The sequence below is a fragment of the Ctenopharyngodon idella genome, chromosome 4, assembly GCF_019924925.1.
Source record: "Ctenopharyngodon idella isolate HZGC_01 chromosome 4, HZGC01, whole genome shotgun sequence".
Lineage (NCBI taxonomy): Eukaryota > Metazoa > Chordata > Actinopteri > Cypriniformes > Xenocyprididae > Ctenopharyngodon > Ctenopharyngodon idella.
In genome coordinates, this window is record NC_067223.1 from 5,014,317 (window position 1) to 5,030,184 (window position 15,868).

The 15,868-nt window shown below is 35.4% G+C and overlaps 2 protein-coding genes across 5 annotated transcripts; both read right to left on the reverse strand.

Annotated features, from left to right (window-relative positions):
* Positions 1-1,286: 1,286 nt before the first annotated feature.
* Positions 1,287-4,560, reverse strand: LOC127510918 (fish-egg lectin-like). Of its 4 annotated transcripts, XM_051891088.1 has the most exons (9): positions 4,235-4,560; positions 3,478-3,557; positions 3,316-3,370; positions 3,202-3,218; positions 2,833-2,907; positions 2,514-2,741; positions 1,975-2,189; positions 1,681-1,808; positions 1,287-1,572 (listed from the first exon to the last, which is right to left on the reverse strand). In XM_051891088.1, the coding sequence occupies exons 5-9, from the start codon at positions 2,888-2,890 to the stop codon at positions 1,431-1,433; spliced, it is 771 nt and encodes a 256-aa protein (XP_051747048.1). In that variant the 5' UTR covers positions 2,891-2,907; positions 3,202-3,218; positions 3,316-3,370; positions 3,478-3,557; positions 4,235-4,560; the 3' UTR covers positions 1,287-1,430. The 4 variants fall into 4 exon arrangements, with proteins under 4 accessions (XP_051747048.1, XP_051747047.1, XP_051747046.1 ...); XM_051891087.1 differs by lacking the exon at positions 3,478-3,557; XM_051891086.1 differs by lacking the exon at positions 3,202-3,218.
* A 2,312-nt stretch (positions 4,561-6,872) lies between these two features.
* On the reverse strand, positions 6,873-8,657 carry LOC127510949 (fish-egg lectin-like). The gene is made up of 6 exons (XM_051891131.1): positions 8,527-8,657; positions 8,249-8,328; positions 7,927-8,154; positions 7,627-7,838; positions 7,332-7,459; positions 6,873-7,245 (listed from the first exon to the last, which is right to left on the reverse strand). Exons 2-6 carry the CDS (start codon positions 8,304-8,306, stop codon positions 7,104-7,106), a joined length of 768 nt encoding a protein of 255 aa, XP_051747091.1. The 5' UTR covers positions 8,307-8,328; positions 8,527-8,657; the 3' UTR covers positions 6,873-7,103.
* Between the last annotated feature and the right edge of the window lie 7,211 nt (positions 8,658-15,868).

Consider the following 15,868-nt stretch of genomic DNA (forward strand, 5'->3'; position numbering starts at 1 on the left):
AGCTTTCAGGGAAAATGCTTTTATCAAACAAAGACTGAAAGAGCTGTCACAAGTTTAATGGTGGTGACGTAAAGTCATGCGACCGTGGTGTAGTTCATATAAGTTTAGCTTATGCACACTGTTTTGTTTACCTTCATTTGTGGATGTCACTCTTTTGTTTTATTTAATTAATAAAATAATTGCTGTATTTAGATCCGCTTCACCTACCTCATCATCTTCTTCAGCCTAAAACCTTACAATAGCAGGATTCAATGGTCAGGAGCTAGACTGAGAGCATTGTTTAGTAACTTATAAGTATATAGTTCCTGTGTAGATTGAGTTGAGCAACTCAATAAAGCCCCCAGTGTGTCAATAGGCTTTGCTTGTGATTGTTATTCAGTAGACCTTGAGAGAAAAGTTTATACCACTTGATTAAACAGCAAGGTAATCTTAAAATATAGTGCTGCTTAAAAGGGATTCCATCTATTACATTATAAAGTTCACTCAAAGTAAAAATTCTGTCATATTCCATGCAGGATATGTAAGAGTATTTACTCCTGGTCACTTCCTGCATTCATTTTTGGACACATTCAAGATGCTATCAGGAATGCATCCAGACATTCATCAATGTAAAAAAACGTTCCAGCTCATGACTTACAAAGTAAATTTGCTTAAGTGTATCATTGTAAGTATATTACTGTTTTCCATTCTTTCTGACATACTGAAAGATGCGTCTCATACATTTTCTCTACCTGTCAATTCATTTAATCTTTACATTGTGTTCCAGTCATTTTGATGCAGAGAGAATTTTCTTTTCCCCAAAAATGCTAGTTAATGTTATGGCATTGGACTAAATCTCACTGACTTGCTCACACATGGTATAACAACTTCCCCATTTATATATATATATATTTGGGACCATGTCACACTTGTGGTGTTACTATATATATATATATATATATATATATATTACTGTATATTGAAATCTCTTACTATTCTACTTTATCACCAAATATTGGAATCAACCATTTTTATCAACATGCTTTTTTTCAGTTATTACAGGTTTTGTATTTAATTTTGAAGCGCCTCAAAAAAGTTTACTTGAGTTTATTCACCTCAAAAAAAAAAAAAAAAAACTGAGGTGCATTAGCTCAGATGATCAATCAGCTCCAAAAACAAATATTTGGTGAGCATAATGAGCGATTCATAGACTGAATAATAAAATGGTGTTTTTTTGTTGTTGTTGTTGTTTTTGTTTTCTTTAAACACAGCACAAGGGTTAAAATTAATTTAAAATTATAAAGAAGTTGATTATGAAGCAGTTTATTGACACTTTAAAAGTCATGTAAAACCATAAGTCATAAAATGTTATTGGTTAAACAGCAAAGAAATTAAACATAAAGAAAAGGAATTTTTGTTTATAATGATAGTTGAGCTCCTCTGTTGGACATTTAAATGCATCTCCTGATGGATCCATCACTACAGATGACATAAAGCCACCCCAGATCAAAAGTCACATGCTTGTGGCCATTGGGACACATGTTAATAACTGTCCAACTTGATCCAAAGAGATTAGATGTGGAAACACCAATCCTAAAATACACAAGAATAGTGATTTTTGCCAATGAAAATAATTTATTTTTTGTTTAAAATTGTCAATTTCTTTAAACTAAACTGCAAGAAATATTTTTTGTAGCTCACCTTTGCAATAAATTCCCCTGAGGGTCAATACCAAAGACGTTGCCATCAGTTGCTACTTCCACCATGGACAGAGCTCCAGCAACAGCCTCAAAAACATTCGACCCTCCACAGGAAGCACCAGTTACAGACTGTGCAACAAAAAAAAAAAAAAGACAAAAATGATTCACCAATAGCTTGGTCACATCTGTTTTCATTTCCTTTAAGAAGTAATGATTTTAAACAGCCTAGAAGAGGCCTATTTCAGGAATTCAGGATTCAGTACTTAACAAGATCCTGAATCCTTAGTACCCTTACCCTTCTGATGAGGACATTCCCTGCAGAGTTCACTCCCCAACAGCTGAATGGACCACAGCTGTAGTACTTCAGCTTTCCCGCAAGTTGTACCCAAGGAGCATCACCAGATGGCCCGACATTGTTAGCATCCTTAATTAAGCAGAAGACGTCATCTACTGGAGAAACACCTACAATAATCTGGTCACCTCCGGCATCCACTTGTTTGAATTGAATGCCTGACAGCAAAATGAAGACACTGAATGAAAAAAGTCAGCATAGACAGACTGATCATCATACACTAAACAAACATTGTGTTGTAAAATAAGTTCAAAATATCATGTTTGATACTCTTTGACTGAATTAAAGTTGAGTCTGAAGCTCCAAAGAGATGTGAGAGTCTGAACCAGGAGTCTGTGCCCATCATACACGATTTGCTGTAAAATCTGTCAACTCCAAATGCTTAAAATCTGCAGACTAGATCCAACTAGAGTTGACTCATCCAGACTGCCAAACTGGCAAAAATACACATTGCATAGGAAGCATACCACAACACTTCTTACCTGGAATCAGCTTGAAGCTACCATCCACAAACTTGAAGACATTGTTTGATGAATTTGCCCCTAGTTCTCCAGCAGGTCCAACAGTAAAGTGTTTCGCGGATAAACCTATCCTTTCAAAACTGGTCCCCAGGAACAGGAAAACTTCATTGTCATCATTCACCCCACCCACTATCCCTAGCCCAGCATCAATCTGCTTCAGGGTACCAGGTATTACTTCACAATTCCAAGCTTTAAGGAAAATATAATAAAATAATCAGTATTGCCGATTATTCTGTGATTGTTATGATCTTGATCAATAGTCCTATGAAAAATTATTTACCTAGAGTATAAAGGAACAGGTGACTAAAGAGGAGCAGGATGCACTGACACACTTTCATTGTTCCTGGTCCCGTTCCTAAATAGAAAATGAAAGGCTAACACTTTATTTCAATGGTTCACTTTAGACATTCTACTAACTATAAGTAACTTTGCCACTACGCATCTACTACCAACTATAAGAGTTATACTATTAGCAGTCTGCTGCTAACACATTATTTTGATGCTCCTACAGACATTGACTACAAGTTATTTGCAACTATATGTCAGCTTATTCTACAAACCCGAACCCTAAACTAACAGCCTACTAATAATCAAATGAGTTATTTGGCACGTAGTTAAAAAATGAATTAGAGAAATGTTAAAAAGTTACTTATATTAGTAGAATGTCTGAAGTAGGCCATCGAAATAAAGTGTAACCAAAAAAGTCTATTAACTCAAGAAAACAAAAGTCTGTTAACTCAAGAAAAAAAGTCTATTAACTCACCTGCATGTGATCTTGCACTGAGTGATTGTGAAAAGTATCTGTCTTCTTAAATTCCCTACAACATGAATAAACATCAAGTTGTTTCTAGTTTATACGCAGAAGCTGAAATCCCACTGCTACTACCAACATTACAATAATTATGTATTATTAAATAAAGCCAACCTTCTCTTGTGTCAGTGGATTCAACGGGCAATGTGATTCTCCTGTTCTCACACTAAGTGCGGCCACAATGTTTGGAGAATCTGTTGCATGACAGTTAGCTTATATAGCTGGAATTTGTTTCCTGATTAGGCAACATCTACCTACCATTTACAGGAATTATGCAGTGGTTTAAGGGGGATTTGGTTAGTCTTTGATATTTTGATGTCTTGGCATATCTGTACAAGAACCTGTTTTGCTCACATTGGTTGAATTCTTTTGTCACAAGACTGTTTTTTTCCACTTCAGGTGACATACAGAATTCTGCTGATCACAGATACTGATTAGTAGTGGTGTTGTTGGTGGTGGGGTTTTCTTTTTTTTGCTTGATCAGTTTAGAATACACACTTTACTGAGTGGAACTGATCATCACAGTGTTAAATGTGTTAAACATAACCCACCTAACATCACACAGCATTATAAATAAAGAAGAAATCAGTACATACAAAAATATATACAGTAAATATATCCTATGGATAAAAAAAAATACAACAAATTGTTTGTACAAAATAAATATAAAAGGTACAAAAGGTAAAATGTACTTTGTATATTAATAAGGCAACAGCAGGGCCTAACCAGGGTTCAAAAACTAGTGGTGGTAGAAACAGATATGTGGCTGTTAACAAAGTTATTTACTTATTAATATAATCCACAATTTACAGGTACAAGCTATTTATTTTCTATTTGCTATTATCATTCCATATAATGCACCAGTACTCACTTGCTTTTTCAGCAGCCTTGGTTCATGAAGTGTTTGTCCCATTCATTTTTCCAATAAAGATTTTTAAAAAGCGTTCATGTCAAGTCATGAACCAAACCAACCAGCTATAAGGTCACTCACAACAATTCAAACTTTGATTTGAAACAAAAAATAACTTGAAAATCAGACCAAAAAAAAAAAAAAAGTTTGATTTTAATAATGTATTTGTTACGTCTGGTCCAAAGCTGACAAAGAAGGCGGGAGGTTAAAGAGAAAAACAAGATTTATTTAACAAGAAACTAAAAAGCAAGATGGTGTGTAAGTCTATACAACAACCAACAATGAACTGAGGAACCAAAGTAACTGAAGTACTAAGGGAAACAAGGTAATTAATAACACACAGCTGAACTGAATGTCTAATCATATTAGTAACCATGACAACTCATAACTGGCGGGAAACAAAGGAAACACAACAAACAACAAACTAAAGCCAGGGACACACTTAACAATATATATATATATATATATATATATATATATATATATAAAATGTATAAACTATAAGTTTATTGCAAAATATGCATTTATAGGCCTATACAAATATTTTGTATTTTAAGAGCGTATAGGGAGACTCTGATGGCATATTTTTGTATCTTTGCTGTGTACTGTTGTGTTGTTTTTTATCGCTAACCTTGGAGTTCCTTTTTTTTAAAAAAAAAGCTCTGGAGCAAATGCATGCATGAATACACTGCCTGGCACACCTTGATGTCACGGAGGTTATTTTGACAAATGTCAGCATGACATCAGAGCACGTCGAACCACATTCAGACACATTTCTTATCGGCATGCATCTTCTAGTGATTACCGGTGAGCGATTCTGTGTTGATTTTTCTAATCTCCAATGAGTCTTCAAGTTCCTTGAAGTGACCCTTACATAAGCCACTTACTGATAGCCTTATGGAAGAGCACTTGATGAAGAGGTTAAGTTGCTCACTTCGTATGGCATCCTTCTCACTGCAGTTCAGTATTAATGTTACTGTAATGTTATTGTAGTGTTTGCTTGCTCAAAGCTTTATTCATTTTTAAATGGGCTAATATATTTATTTTGTGTCAAATTATTTACAAATGTGGTGAGTAGCCATGTAATAATAAATGTACCAGTCATTTGTCGTTTTTAAAAAATAATCTTCTTTAACATGATACAGTACAATATGCGATAACAACTGGCTGACTGTATACAATAAGGTTCATTAGTTAACTACATTAGTTAACATGAACTAATAATGAACTGCACTTCCACAGCATTTATTCATCTTTATTAATGTTAATTTCAACATTTACTAATACATTATTAAAATCTTGTAAGTTAATGCACTGTGAACTAACATGAACAAACAATGAACAACTGTATTTTCATAACTAACAATAACAAAGATTAGTAAATACAGTAACAAATGTATTGCTCATGGTTAGTTCATGTTAGTTAATACATTAACTAATGTTTCACTAATGAACCTTATTGTAAAGTGTTACCACTGCATATTACATTAGGTAGCTTTATTTTACTTTACTTAAATGTAGCATTGTAAGTGTGTTACTGTAAATGATTTATCATTCCTTCTGACCAGTGTTGGAGGTAATGTATTACAAGTAACTTGAGTTATGTCAGATTACTTTTTCAAGTAACTAGTAAAGTAACACATTACTTTTTCAAATAAGTAACCCAAGTTACCTTTTCACAGTGATTGACAGCTCTCCTGTCCCCATGTTGAGAGAAATAAAGTGCAGAGGTGTTGTGTGTGCTGTGTGAACATGATGGCTATTGTAATTCTAGACAAAATGTGAGCATTTACTCATCTCACTTTCACAAAAACATTCGGTAACTCTTTAGATTACAGCCCGGAAAGTACTGCGTAATTACAAAGAATATACAGCGTAACTTCAGATAATTATAGTGTACCTATAAAGTAAGTACGTGTAAGTATAGGGGAACAATATGTAAAGTCTTGGGAATAAAGGGGTAACAACCAGGAAAATAACAAATTATTTATAGGCTACTGTAAGTATTTTAGAACTAATACTTATACTATTATGATGGACAACAATCTTACAAGGCAAGTAGAAAGAACTATTGCAATCTTTTTTAATACATGGGGAAATATACTTTTGTTTCATGTAGTTACAGGGTAAGTATGACATTGCGGGCTGTAAATTAAAGTGGTGCTTGTTACACTCTTATTTCATGTAGTTACAGGGTAAGTAATTAAAAAAAATGCAAACAATCTGACTCCGAAAAAATCGTGAACGTGAAACTTTCATGACGTTCTCGCGGGAGATTCACGTGAAACTCACGCGAGAACTGCCGTCTCTGTTATTCTGTCTTGTTTGTTTTTCATTATCATTATCTGGTATTCTGTGTATTTTGTTGTGAGCATTAATATATATATTTAAAAAAAACTGACGGCATCCGACATCCGCGTGACTTTTCGCGTGAGTTTCTCGGCACGCTTATACGTCACGCTTCAAGTTTCGTCAAGCATGAACTCTCAACCCTCTCATGCACACGCAGGTGACAGTTGGTCGAAATATTGTAATTCATTACTTTTAAAAGTAACTTTCCCCAACACTGCTTCTGACAAACTGAAGATGATGTCTCATGCATTTTCCCCAAATGTGAATTTATTTAAACATGTGAATGAGTTCCAGTAATTATTGATTATAAAGAAATTGATTATGTAACAATTCTTCATTGACACTTTAAAAATAATAAAGCATAAATCAAAACGCTTTATTTGATCGACAACAAATAAATGTAACAAAGGAAAGACAGGAAAAACAAGTTTCATTTTCAATTTTCTGTTAATGATAGTTGAGCTCCTCTGTTGGACATTTAAATGCATCTCTTGATGGATCCATCACTACAGATGACATACAGCCTTCCCAGATCAAAAGTCACATGCTTGTGGCCGTTGGGACACACAAGAAAACCTAACCAACCTGTGCCAATGGGATTCGATGAAGAGACACCAGTTCTAAAATAAACAAGAATAATGGTTTCTGCCAATGAAAATCATTCTCATATTTTACATCTGTTCAAATTTGACAGAACTTTGCTCACCTCTGCAGTAAAGACCCCTGAGTGTCAACAGCATAGACGCTGCCATCAGTTGCCACTTCAACCATGGACATACTTCCAGAAATTACATCAAAGAAACTCGCCCCTCCACAGTTAGTACCAGTTACAAACTGTAAAACACAAGAAGATACAGAAAACTCACAGATCACATCTGTTTTCAATCCCTTTACTGTGACAAGTAATGTTTTAAAGCTGCCTAGCATTAGATGATGCCTAATTCAGTGATGAACTGAACCTCTTTCTTCATACCTGATTAAGCTCTTAGTACTACCCTTACCCTTCTGATGAGGATATTCCCTGCAGAGTTCACTCCCCAACAGCTGTATGGGCCACAGCTGTAGTACTTCAGCTTTCCTGCAAGTTGTACCCAAGGGAAATTGCTGGATGGCCCGATGTTGTTAGCATCCTTATTTAAGCAGAAGACGTCATCTAGCGGAGTAACACCTACAATAATCTGGTCACCTCCAGCATCCACCTGTTTAAAAGTGACTGACAATAAAATATAGAGAATGAATGAAAAAAAAAAAATGTGTATCTTAAAAAATTATTTATTTTTTGTTTTATTATTATTACTTACCTGGAATCGAGCTGAATTTGCCACTCTGAAACTTAAAGACGCTGTTTGATAAATTCACTGCAAGTTCTCCAGCAGGTCCAACCGTAAAGTGCTTCATTGTTACATTTATCCTTGTAAAACCATTCCCCAGCAACAGGAACACTTCATTGTCATTGTTCACCCCACCCACTACCCCTATCCCAGCATCAATCTGCTTCAGGTTGCCAGGAATCCCTTCACACTCCAAAGCTATAGGGAAATTATAATACATTTTCAGTTATTCTACAAATGTTATTACTATATGTTTATGAATCCTTAAAAACACATTCATACTGTAGTTTACCTAGAGTATCGAGGAACAGGCAGCTAAAGAGTAGCAGGATGCACTGACAAGCTTTCATTGTTCCACAACACTTTTTGTTCCTAAAAAGAAAAGAAATAGTCTGAACTTGCACTGATTAACCTTTTTTTTAGAGTCAAAATGTTTATCTGTGTTCTTAAACTCCATATCACATAAATAAAGTTATATTCAAAGTCTAGTTTATACTAAGAAACTGAGATGGCAACTCTAACAACCAATATTACAGTTATTATGTTGTTGCATTATTAAAGTAAGCCAACCTTCTCTTGTGTCAGTGGATTCAGCAATCAATGTGATTCTCCTGTTCTCACACTACAGGTGCGGCCACAATGTTTGGAGATTCTGTTGAGAGTTAGCTTATATAGCAGCACTGTATTTCCTGATTCTGCCAGGGCAACTGTAGGTAGGTGGAGGGAGAATTTGGGCAGAAGATTTATGAGGAAGAATCTGTTCTTAACAAGTACAGTTTCTTGGCTCTACGCATGCACCCATGACCCGTAAGTCCACATGCCATGGTCTTGATCTGGATTTTCCCCCATTGAGTGATAAGTTTAGACATTCTTCTTTGAATGTCACGTTATGTCTTTGATTTTGTTGTCAAGACAAGACCAAGATCAGTCTATTTTTCACCTTGCTTTGATTTTTAACGCCAGTCATGAAAATTGCTCAATAATCATTGTCTGTCAGCGTATAGCAAAAGGGGTCAAGTTAAAACTTTATTTCATTTTAGTGTCACAGCATACAGTAATTGAAGACTTCAAATACAAAAGCCTCTAAGTGCCATCTGAAATTTTCTTCTAAAATGAGCATTTTTATCAAGCTCGTATGTTTAGGTTCAGTAATTTCACTTTAATGGCAATTAATAGGTCCTTTTCATTGCCATTAAAGTGAAATAACTGAACATAAACATACAAGCTTGATAAAAATGCTCATTTTATAAGAAAATTTCAGATGGCACTTAGAGGCTTTTGCATCTGAAGTCTTCAATTGTTCCCCAAGGTGCGGAATCCTTATTTAAGCTTTGACCTCTTGACCTGCAGTACCTGGTACATCCAAAATAAATAACCATTAAAAATAAAAAAAAGCAAAGTTATTTGCAAATGTAGGGACAAAGTATCTGGTGACTGTAGAAAAAACAAAACAAAAAGTGAAAGCACAAAGAAGCAATCACAAGCTGTTGACAAATGACACTTTGTCATGCACATTCTTCAACACTTGTTTTGTATCAAATACAGATAAGAAGTTTCCTTGTGTTTTTAAATAACAGCGTTTCTCCTCAGGTCTGATTATTGCATTCCTTGATCCAAACTGTTTCATTTGTAATGGGTGTGGTAGTCAACACGCATGAAGATAAAGATGAAAAGGGGTATGCAAAAAAAGGGTTCAAAATGACACACAGGAGAAATGTAGGAGATCGCAAACCAAGCATAAAGCAAATAAGAGCCAACAAGGAGAAACTGAAACACAGGGTTTTAAATACACATTGCAAACAAAGGAAACTAGATGAGACACAGGTGAGACTAATCAGTAACTAAGGCAACTAAATATGGACTAATCAGGGGCTGTGTCCGAAATAGCTCCCTTTACTCTTAAATAGGGCACTATTTGAGGGGACACCATTTGTAGTGGTGTCCGAAACCATAGTGGATGTTATCGAGAGCACTCATTCAATCCCATAATGCACTGCAATAATGAGTGTACAACCGCACTGTGAGAGTCACACACCAAATGAATTCCCGCGTCTGACCTGAAGATGGCGCCCGCAGCTGAATCTTCCATCCATCCACTTTCCAAACCGCCAGCGTAATAATATAATAATATAATATAAATTGCTTTTTAATTGATTGTTTAATTAAGGTTTATACATGCTAGTTTTTTTTCATTACTACTGGAGCTTTGAGTCTGCTAAGTTTCAAATGATTATTAAACAGCAGGCACAAACTATGCAAAAAAGGCAGCCCTTCCAGTGTACTCAGTGTCTGAATTCACTTCTTCGTTTTCATTCACTCCTTCAAGTGGACTATATTAGTGGAGTAATGTAAGGAATAGTGAATGAGGGTATAGGGGCTGATTTTGAACACAGCCTGGGACTAAACTGAAAGGGAATACAGGAAGCAGAAATACAGGAACAAAACGACAAAAAGGCTGCGTTTAAGTCCAAATTTTTATGCCCTCACCTCACTAACTTCCCTCCGTCTTATTCACTCAAATGTATTTCATTGCTTATGTTGCACGAGTGCCCACTACTGGCGGAACCCTTGCAAAGGAAAATTTACACAGAAAAAAATTACACAAACGAAAATGATAACAATACAATAAACCATATAAGTCAGCTTAAGGTAGCTACAAGTATTTTGCAGTTAAATGTAAAAATAACTCCAACTAGTGGAGTTGTGTAGAGTAGGGGTAAATTAAGCACGATCTGCTGTGACATCACAATCATGTTGCATTGTGGTCTATGGATCTGCATTAAGTGTATATTGAGTAGACTTGCTCCTTCGGTCAAAATCGAGGGGTCAGGGGTCTGTCCAAATAAATTTGCCTCACCCACTTAAGTTGAACACACTTCAAAATGGAGGTGGGGATTCTCCCAAGGGGGAGTGCTTAGGGAAGTTTGCGAGTGTAAAAGTTGAGTTGAAGAGTTAGTTCACCCAAAAAAAAATTCTGTCATTAATTACTCACCCTCATGTCATTCCAAACCCGTAAAACCTTCGTTCATCTTCGGAACACAAATTAAGTTATTTTTATGAAATCCGAGAGTTTTTTTTAATCCCCCATAGAAAGCAACGTAATTACCACATTCAAGGTCCAGAAAAACATAGTTAAAATAGTCAACGTGACCACAGTGGTTCAAACTTAATGTTATGAAGCGACGAGAATACTTTTTGTGCACAAAAAAACAAAACAAAAATAACGACTTTATTCAACAATTTCTCTCCCCGGTTATTCTCCTACGCTGTTTACGTTCAGCGCTTCTAGGTTCAGCGTCAGAACACCGACTCAGTATTGGCTGACGCTGTTCACGTGAGCAGCACGACGCATGTGTGTGACATAGAACCTGGAACTTGGAACAATGACTAAAAATGCTGTATTATGCATGCCAGGCTAGTATTTGGAGATGTGACTTTGAATAGAAACACTATGCACCTATAGACTGAACACATAATTAACAGGGTCATGTCATCACTATTTTCTCAAATTCATGTTTTTGTAGTTTACATGACGATAACAGTATCACACATAAAAAATGTGCAGAGTGGTGGGTCCCCAGGAAAATAAACCTTAGTTTCGCTTATGAGGTAAAACTATTTTGTTTTAAGGATTTTGAGGAATTTTAACTAAAAAACAAGACAAAGTTCCTCGTTAAGAATAAGATATTTAGCATTTTTAGATTTGTCTTTGGAAACAAAGATTTCGAGTTTCATATTTATAAAACGGGTTTGTAACATGAGAACAAGGGACCAGCTAGAATTGTCATTTTAGATAACTGTGTCTTTATATTCATTATTCAAGTTACCTTAATTTGTATAGCGTTTTATACAATACAGATTGCTTCAAACCAGCTTCACAGTAGTAAACAGGAAAATAATGATGATCAATATAAACTGAGCAATTCCAAGAGGGTCCTTAAATATATGACATTCATATTTTGTTGCACTGTAAACCCGAATAAGTTGGGCTAACTCAAAAAATTTGAGGTAATCAGTTACATCAATTTTTTTGAGTTATGATGTTCCCAATTTTAAGTAAGCAGAACTATCAAGTTTTGAGTTTGTAGTACTCATGCATGTTAATTCCTCCTAACTTGAAGTACTAAGTTAGCTAACTCATACATTTTAATAGCAATTACCATAAAATATTTAGTTAATTTTTTTTTTTTTTTTTTTTGAGTTCTTGCAAATCAAATTAGTTATTTACTTCACTGTAAACTCTAAGAAAATGCAGAAAATGCTAACTTGCTAATTTGCTAACATGGTATAGTACTTACTGGATAAGTACAGCAATTTAAAACATGTAACTTACCTGCTCTTAAACCAAGCCGCATACTTGTTGAGATGGTAACTCTCCAAAAACATACATTAACAGAAACTCTTCTAAATTAGCATAACAAAGCATTAATCACAACTAAATCTCCCTTACCATTAATCTTGCACAAAAAAAAAAAAAAAAAAAAAAAAAAAAACATTATATAACACTTAATTTTAGCATTTACTCTCCCTTTCGAGTGCCTTGGGCAAAGCATGCTGGGAAATAGAAATCCCAGCCCAGTTTCAGTTAAACTTAAGTTAGTCTAAATTAAAAGAAATGTGAAATAATTAAGTTTACTTGAAATATGTCAGTGCTGTGAACTTACAAGAAAAAGAAAGTTCTAAATACTCATAGCAGTTAATTTAACTAAACTAATTTGTTCAATTTAAGTTTGTCCTACTCAAACCAAATAAGTATTTTGAGCGTTCGGGTTTACAGTGTGTAAAGCAGCACTAAAAAAGACATTGTTTGCCTGTAGTTAGTTTGGTGTATTCAGTTCTGTTCAATAATTGTGTAAAGGTAATCACTTAGACTTCATTTTTATTGTTGTACTCCATTATCTGGCACACTCTGTACAAAACAACAGAAACAGATAAAGAAGATACCATCAGTGATGCCAATTCTTTCTGTGTAGTGTTGGGTAACTATATGCTTAAAGTAAATAATGTGAAAGCACTATAAAGGGCATAACTAAATAGGCTACATAAGCATCAAGCCAAGCCCATTGCTCAATGCGGATTGTTTTTGATACAGCTGATAATGAGCCCTCATGTCTCCTAAATATGACATCAAACAAGCTTAGTAGCTGTCTGGAATGGAGCATATCGGTTGGTCGACACAGTTTTCTACTAATAAACATTCAAATAGCTGCAAATGAAAGCCTAAGGAAACAAACAAACAAATAAATAATAATAAACTGTACTGTTCTACAATACTTGCGGCTGCACAAGGCACAAAGTCAACAACACTTTTGATTTCATTTTCTCCCGAATTTGTCAGCATCACATTCCATATTTTCAGGCTTAATGTTGAACTCTTGCCCCCTACAGTCCAACAGTTTAATTTCATTCCCCACTCATTTTTATTTGGAAGAATGACTGATAGTTTGAGATTTGAGAAAGGCATGAAAAAACTTAGTGAACCAATATTCAGTAGGCCTATCCAATAAGAAAATTTGTTTGATTACTAGCGGTCAGGTCTAGACAATGTGACACCATCACGAAAACGCCATAAACAGCACTGCGAGATACAGAAAAGAACTTGATAATGACTGATAAATGTTATATCATTCCAAAATGCCAGAAATATTGGATCCAGTCTCTTCATCAGATCAGCCAAAAAGGCAGACAGAGGAAGCTGCGAAATATCAGAAAGCAGGAGACGAAGTATTGCTAAAAAAGGAGCAGGTTTTATTGAATAATCTTTGCATATATGTTTCAGTGCTCAGTAGGACTTTGCCCGAACTTCATCCCTACTTCGATTACCCAGCACAAGTTCAACAAGTGTTAATTTACCAATTCAAAACCAACGACAATTACATGAAGTGACAAATATTTTTGTGAATAAACCACAAAATCATAAGATTAATAAACAACAGTAACAAGCACTACAAGAGCAAGGAAAATAGGTAAAACAATATAATAAAAATGATTAAACTGTTAAATGAGACATAATACAAACCCGATTCCAAAAAAGTTGGGACACTGTACAAATTGTGAATAAAAAAGGAATGCAATGATGTGGAAGTTTCAAATTTCAATATTTTATTCAGAATACAACATAGATGACATATCAAATGTTTAAACTGAGAAAAAGTATCATTTTAAGGGAAAAATAAGTTGATTTTAAATTTCATGGCATCAACACATCTCAAAAAAGTTGGGACAAGGCCATGTTTACCACTGTGTGGCATCCCCTCTTCTTTTTATAACAGTCTGCAAACGTCTGGGGACTGAGGAGACAAGTTGCTCAAGTTTAGGAATAGGAATGTTGTCCCATTCTTGTCTAATACAGGCTTCTAGTTGCTCAACTGTCTTAGGTCTTCTTTGACGCATCTTCCTCTTTATGATGCGCCAAATGTTTTCTATGGGTGAAAGATCTGGGCTGCAGGCTGGCCATTTCAGTACCCGGATCCTTCATCTACGCAGCCATGATGTTGTAATTGATGCAGTATGTGGTCAGGCATTGTCAAATTGGAAAATGCAAGGTCTTCCCTGAAAGAGACGACATCTGGATGGGAGCATATGTTGTTCTAGAACTTGGATATACCTTTCAGCATTGATGGTGCCTTTCCAGATGTGTAAGCTGCCCATGCCACACGCACTCATGCAACCCCATACCATCAGAGATGCAGGCTTCTGAACTGAGCGCTGATAACAACTTGGGTTGTCTTTGTCCTCCTTAGTCCGGATGACATGGCGTCCCAGTTTTCCAAAAAGAACTTCAAATTTTGATTCGTCTGACCACAGAACAGTTTTCCACTTTGCCACAGTCCATTTTAAATGAGCCTTGGCCCAGAGAAAACGCCTGTGCTTCTGGATCATGTTTAGATATGGCTTCTTTTTTGACCTATAGAGTTTTTGCCGGCAACAGCGAATGGCACGGTGGATTGTGTTCACCGACAATGTTTTCTGGAAGTATTCCTGAGCCCATGTTGTGATTTCCATTACAGTAGCATTCCTGTATGTGACGCAGTGCCGTCTAAGAGCCCAAAGATCACAGGCATCCAGTATGGTTTTCCGGCCTTGACCCTTACGCACAGAGATTGTTCCAGATTCTCTGAATCTTTGGATGATATTATGCACTGTAGATGATGATAACTTCAAACTCTTTGCATTTTTTCTCTGAGAAACTCCTTTCTGATATTGCTCCATTATTTTTTGTCACAGTATTGGGGGAATTGGTGATCCTCTGCCCATCTTGACTTCTGAGAGACACTGCCACTCTGAGAGGCTCTTTTTATACCCAATCATGTTGCCAATTGACCTAATAAGTTGCAAATTGGTCGTCCAGCTGTTCTATATATGTACATTTAACTTTTCCGGCCTCTTATTGCTACCTGTCCCAACTTTTTTGGAATGTGTAGCTCTCATGAAATCCAAAATGAGCCAATATTTGGCATGACATTTCAAAATGTCTCACTTTCAACATTTGATATGTTATCTATATTCTATTGTGAATAAAATATAAGTTTATGAGATTTGTAAATTATTGCATTCCTTTTTTATTCACAATTTGTACAGTGTCCCAACTTTTTTGGAATCGGGTTTGTAAATGATTATATGATTAAATTAATAATTAAATGATCAAACAGTATGATTTTAAATGAATAAATGAGGAAAAAAACTGAAAGAAAATAAAACATGGTTGCTACACAGTATTTGAAGCTTTGATTGGCAATGTTGAAGACACTACAAACAAAGTTAAAATTCATAGATCCTTTGTTTAACTTGTGTAAATCCACTTTCTTGTGGGAATGTAAAATGAATGCAAATAATTTTTAAAAAGTCATCAGTATCTGTTTTCAAATATGTTCGAACTGGGATGTCAAACTTAATTCCTTCCTGGGTCACA

What these genes read in the sequence shown, in the direction of transcription:
- LOC127510949 (XM_051891131.1), bottom strand. Translation starts at nt 8,306, where the DNA reads ATGAAAGCTTGTCAGTGCATCCTGCTACTCTTTAGCTGCCTGTTCCTC. An exon ending in CAAATTCAGCTCGATTCCAG is followed by an intron (nt 7,839 to 7,926) that starts GTAAGTAATAAT and finishes TTTTATTGTCAG; the next exon opens with TCACTTTTAAACAGGTGGAT. An exon ending in GGAATATCCTCATCAGAAGG is followed by an intron (nt 7,460 to 7,626) that starts GTAAGGGTAGTA and finishes TGTGTTTTACAG; the next exon opens with TTTGTAACTGGTACTAACTG.
- LOC127510918 (XM_051891085.1), bottom strand. Translation starts at nt 2,890, where the DNA reads ATGAAAGTGTGTCAGTGCATCCTGCTCCTCTTTAGTCACCTGTTCCTT. An exon ending in CCTGTTCCTTTATACTCTAG is followed by an intron (nt 2,742 to 2,832) that starts GTAAATAATTTT and finishes TTTTCCTTAAAG; the next exon opens with CTTGGAATTGTGAAGTAATA. An exon ending in TAGCTTCAAGCTGATTCCAG is followed by an intron (nt 2,190 to 2,513) that starts GTAAGAAGTGTT and finishes TTTTGCTGTCAG; the next exon opens with GCATTCAATTCAAACAAGTG.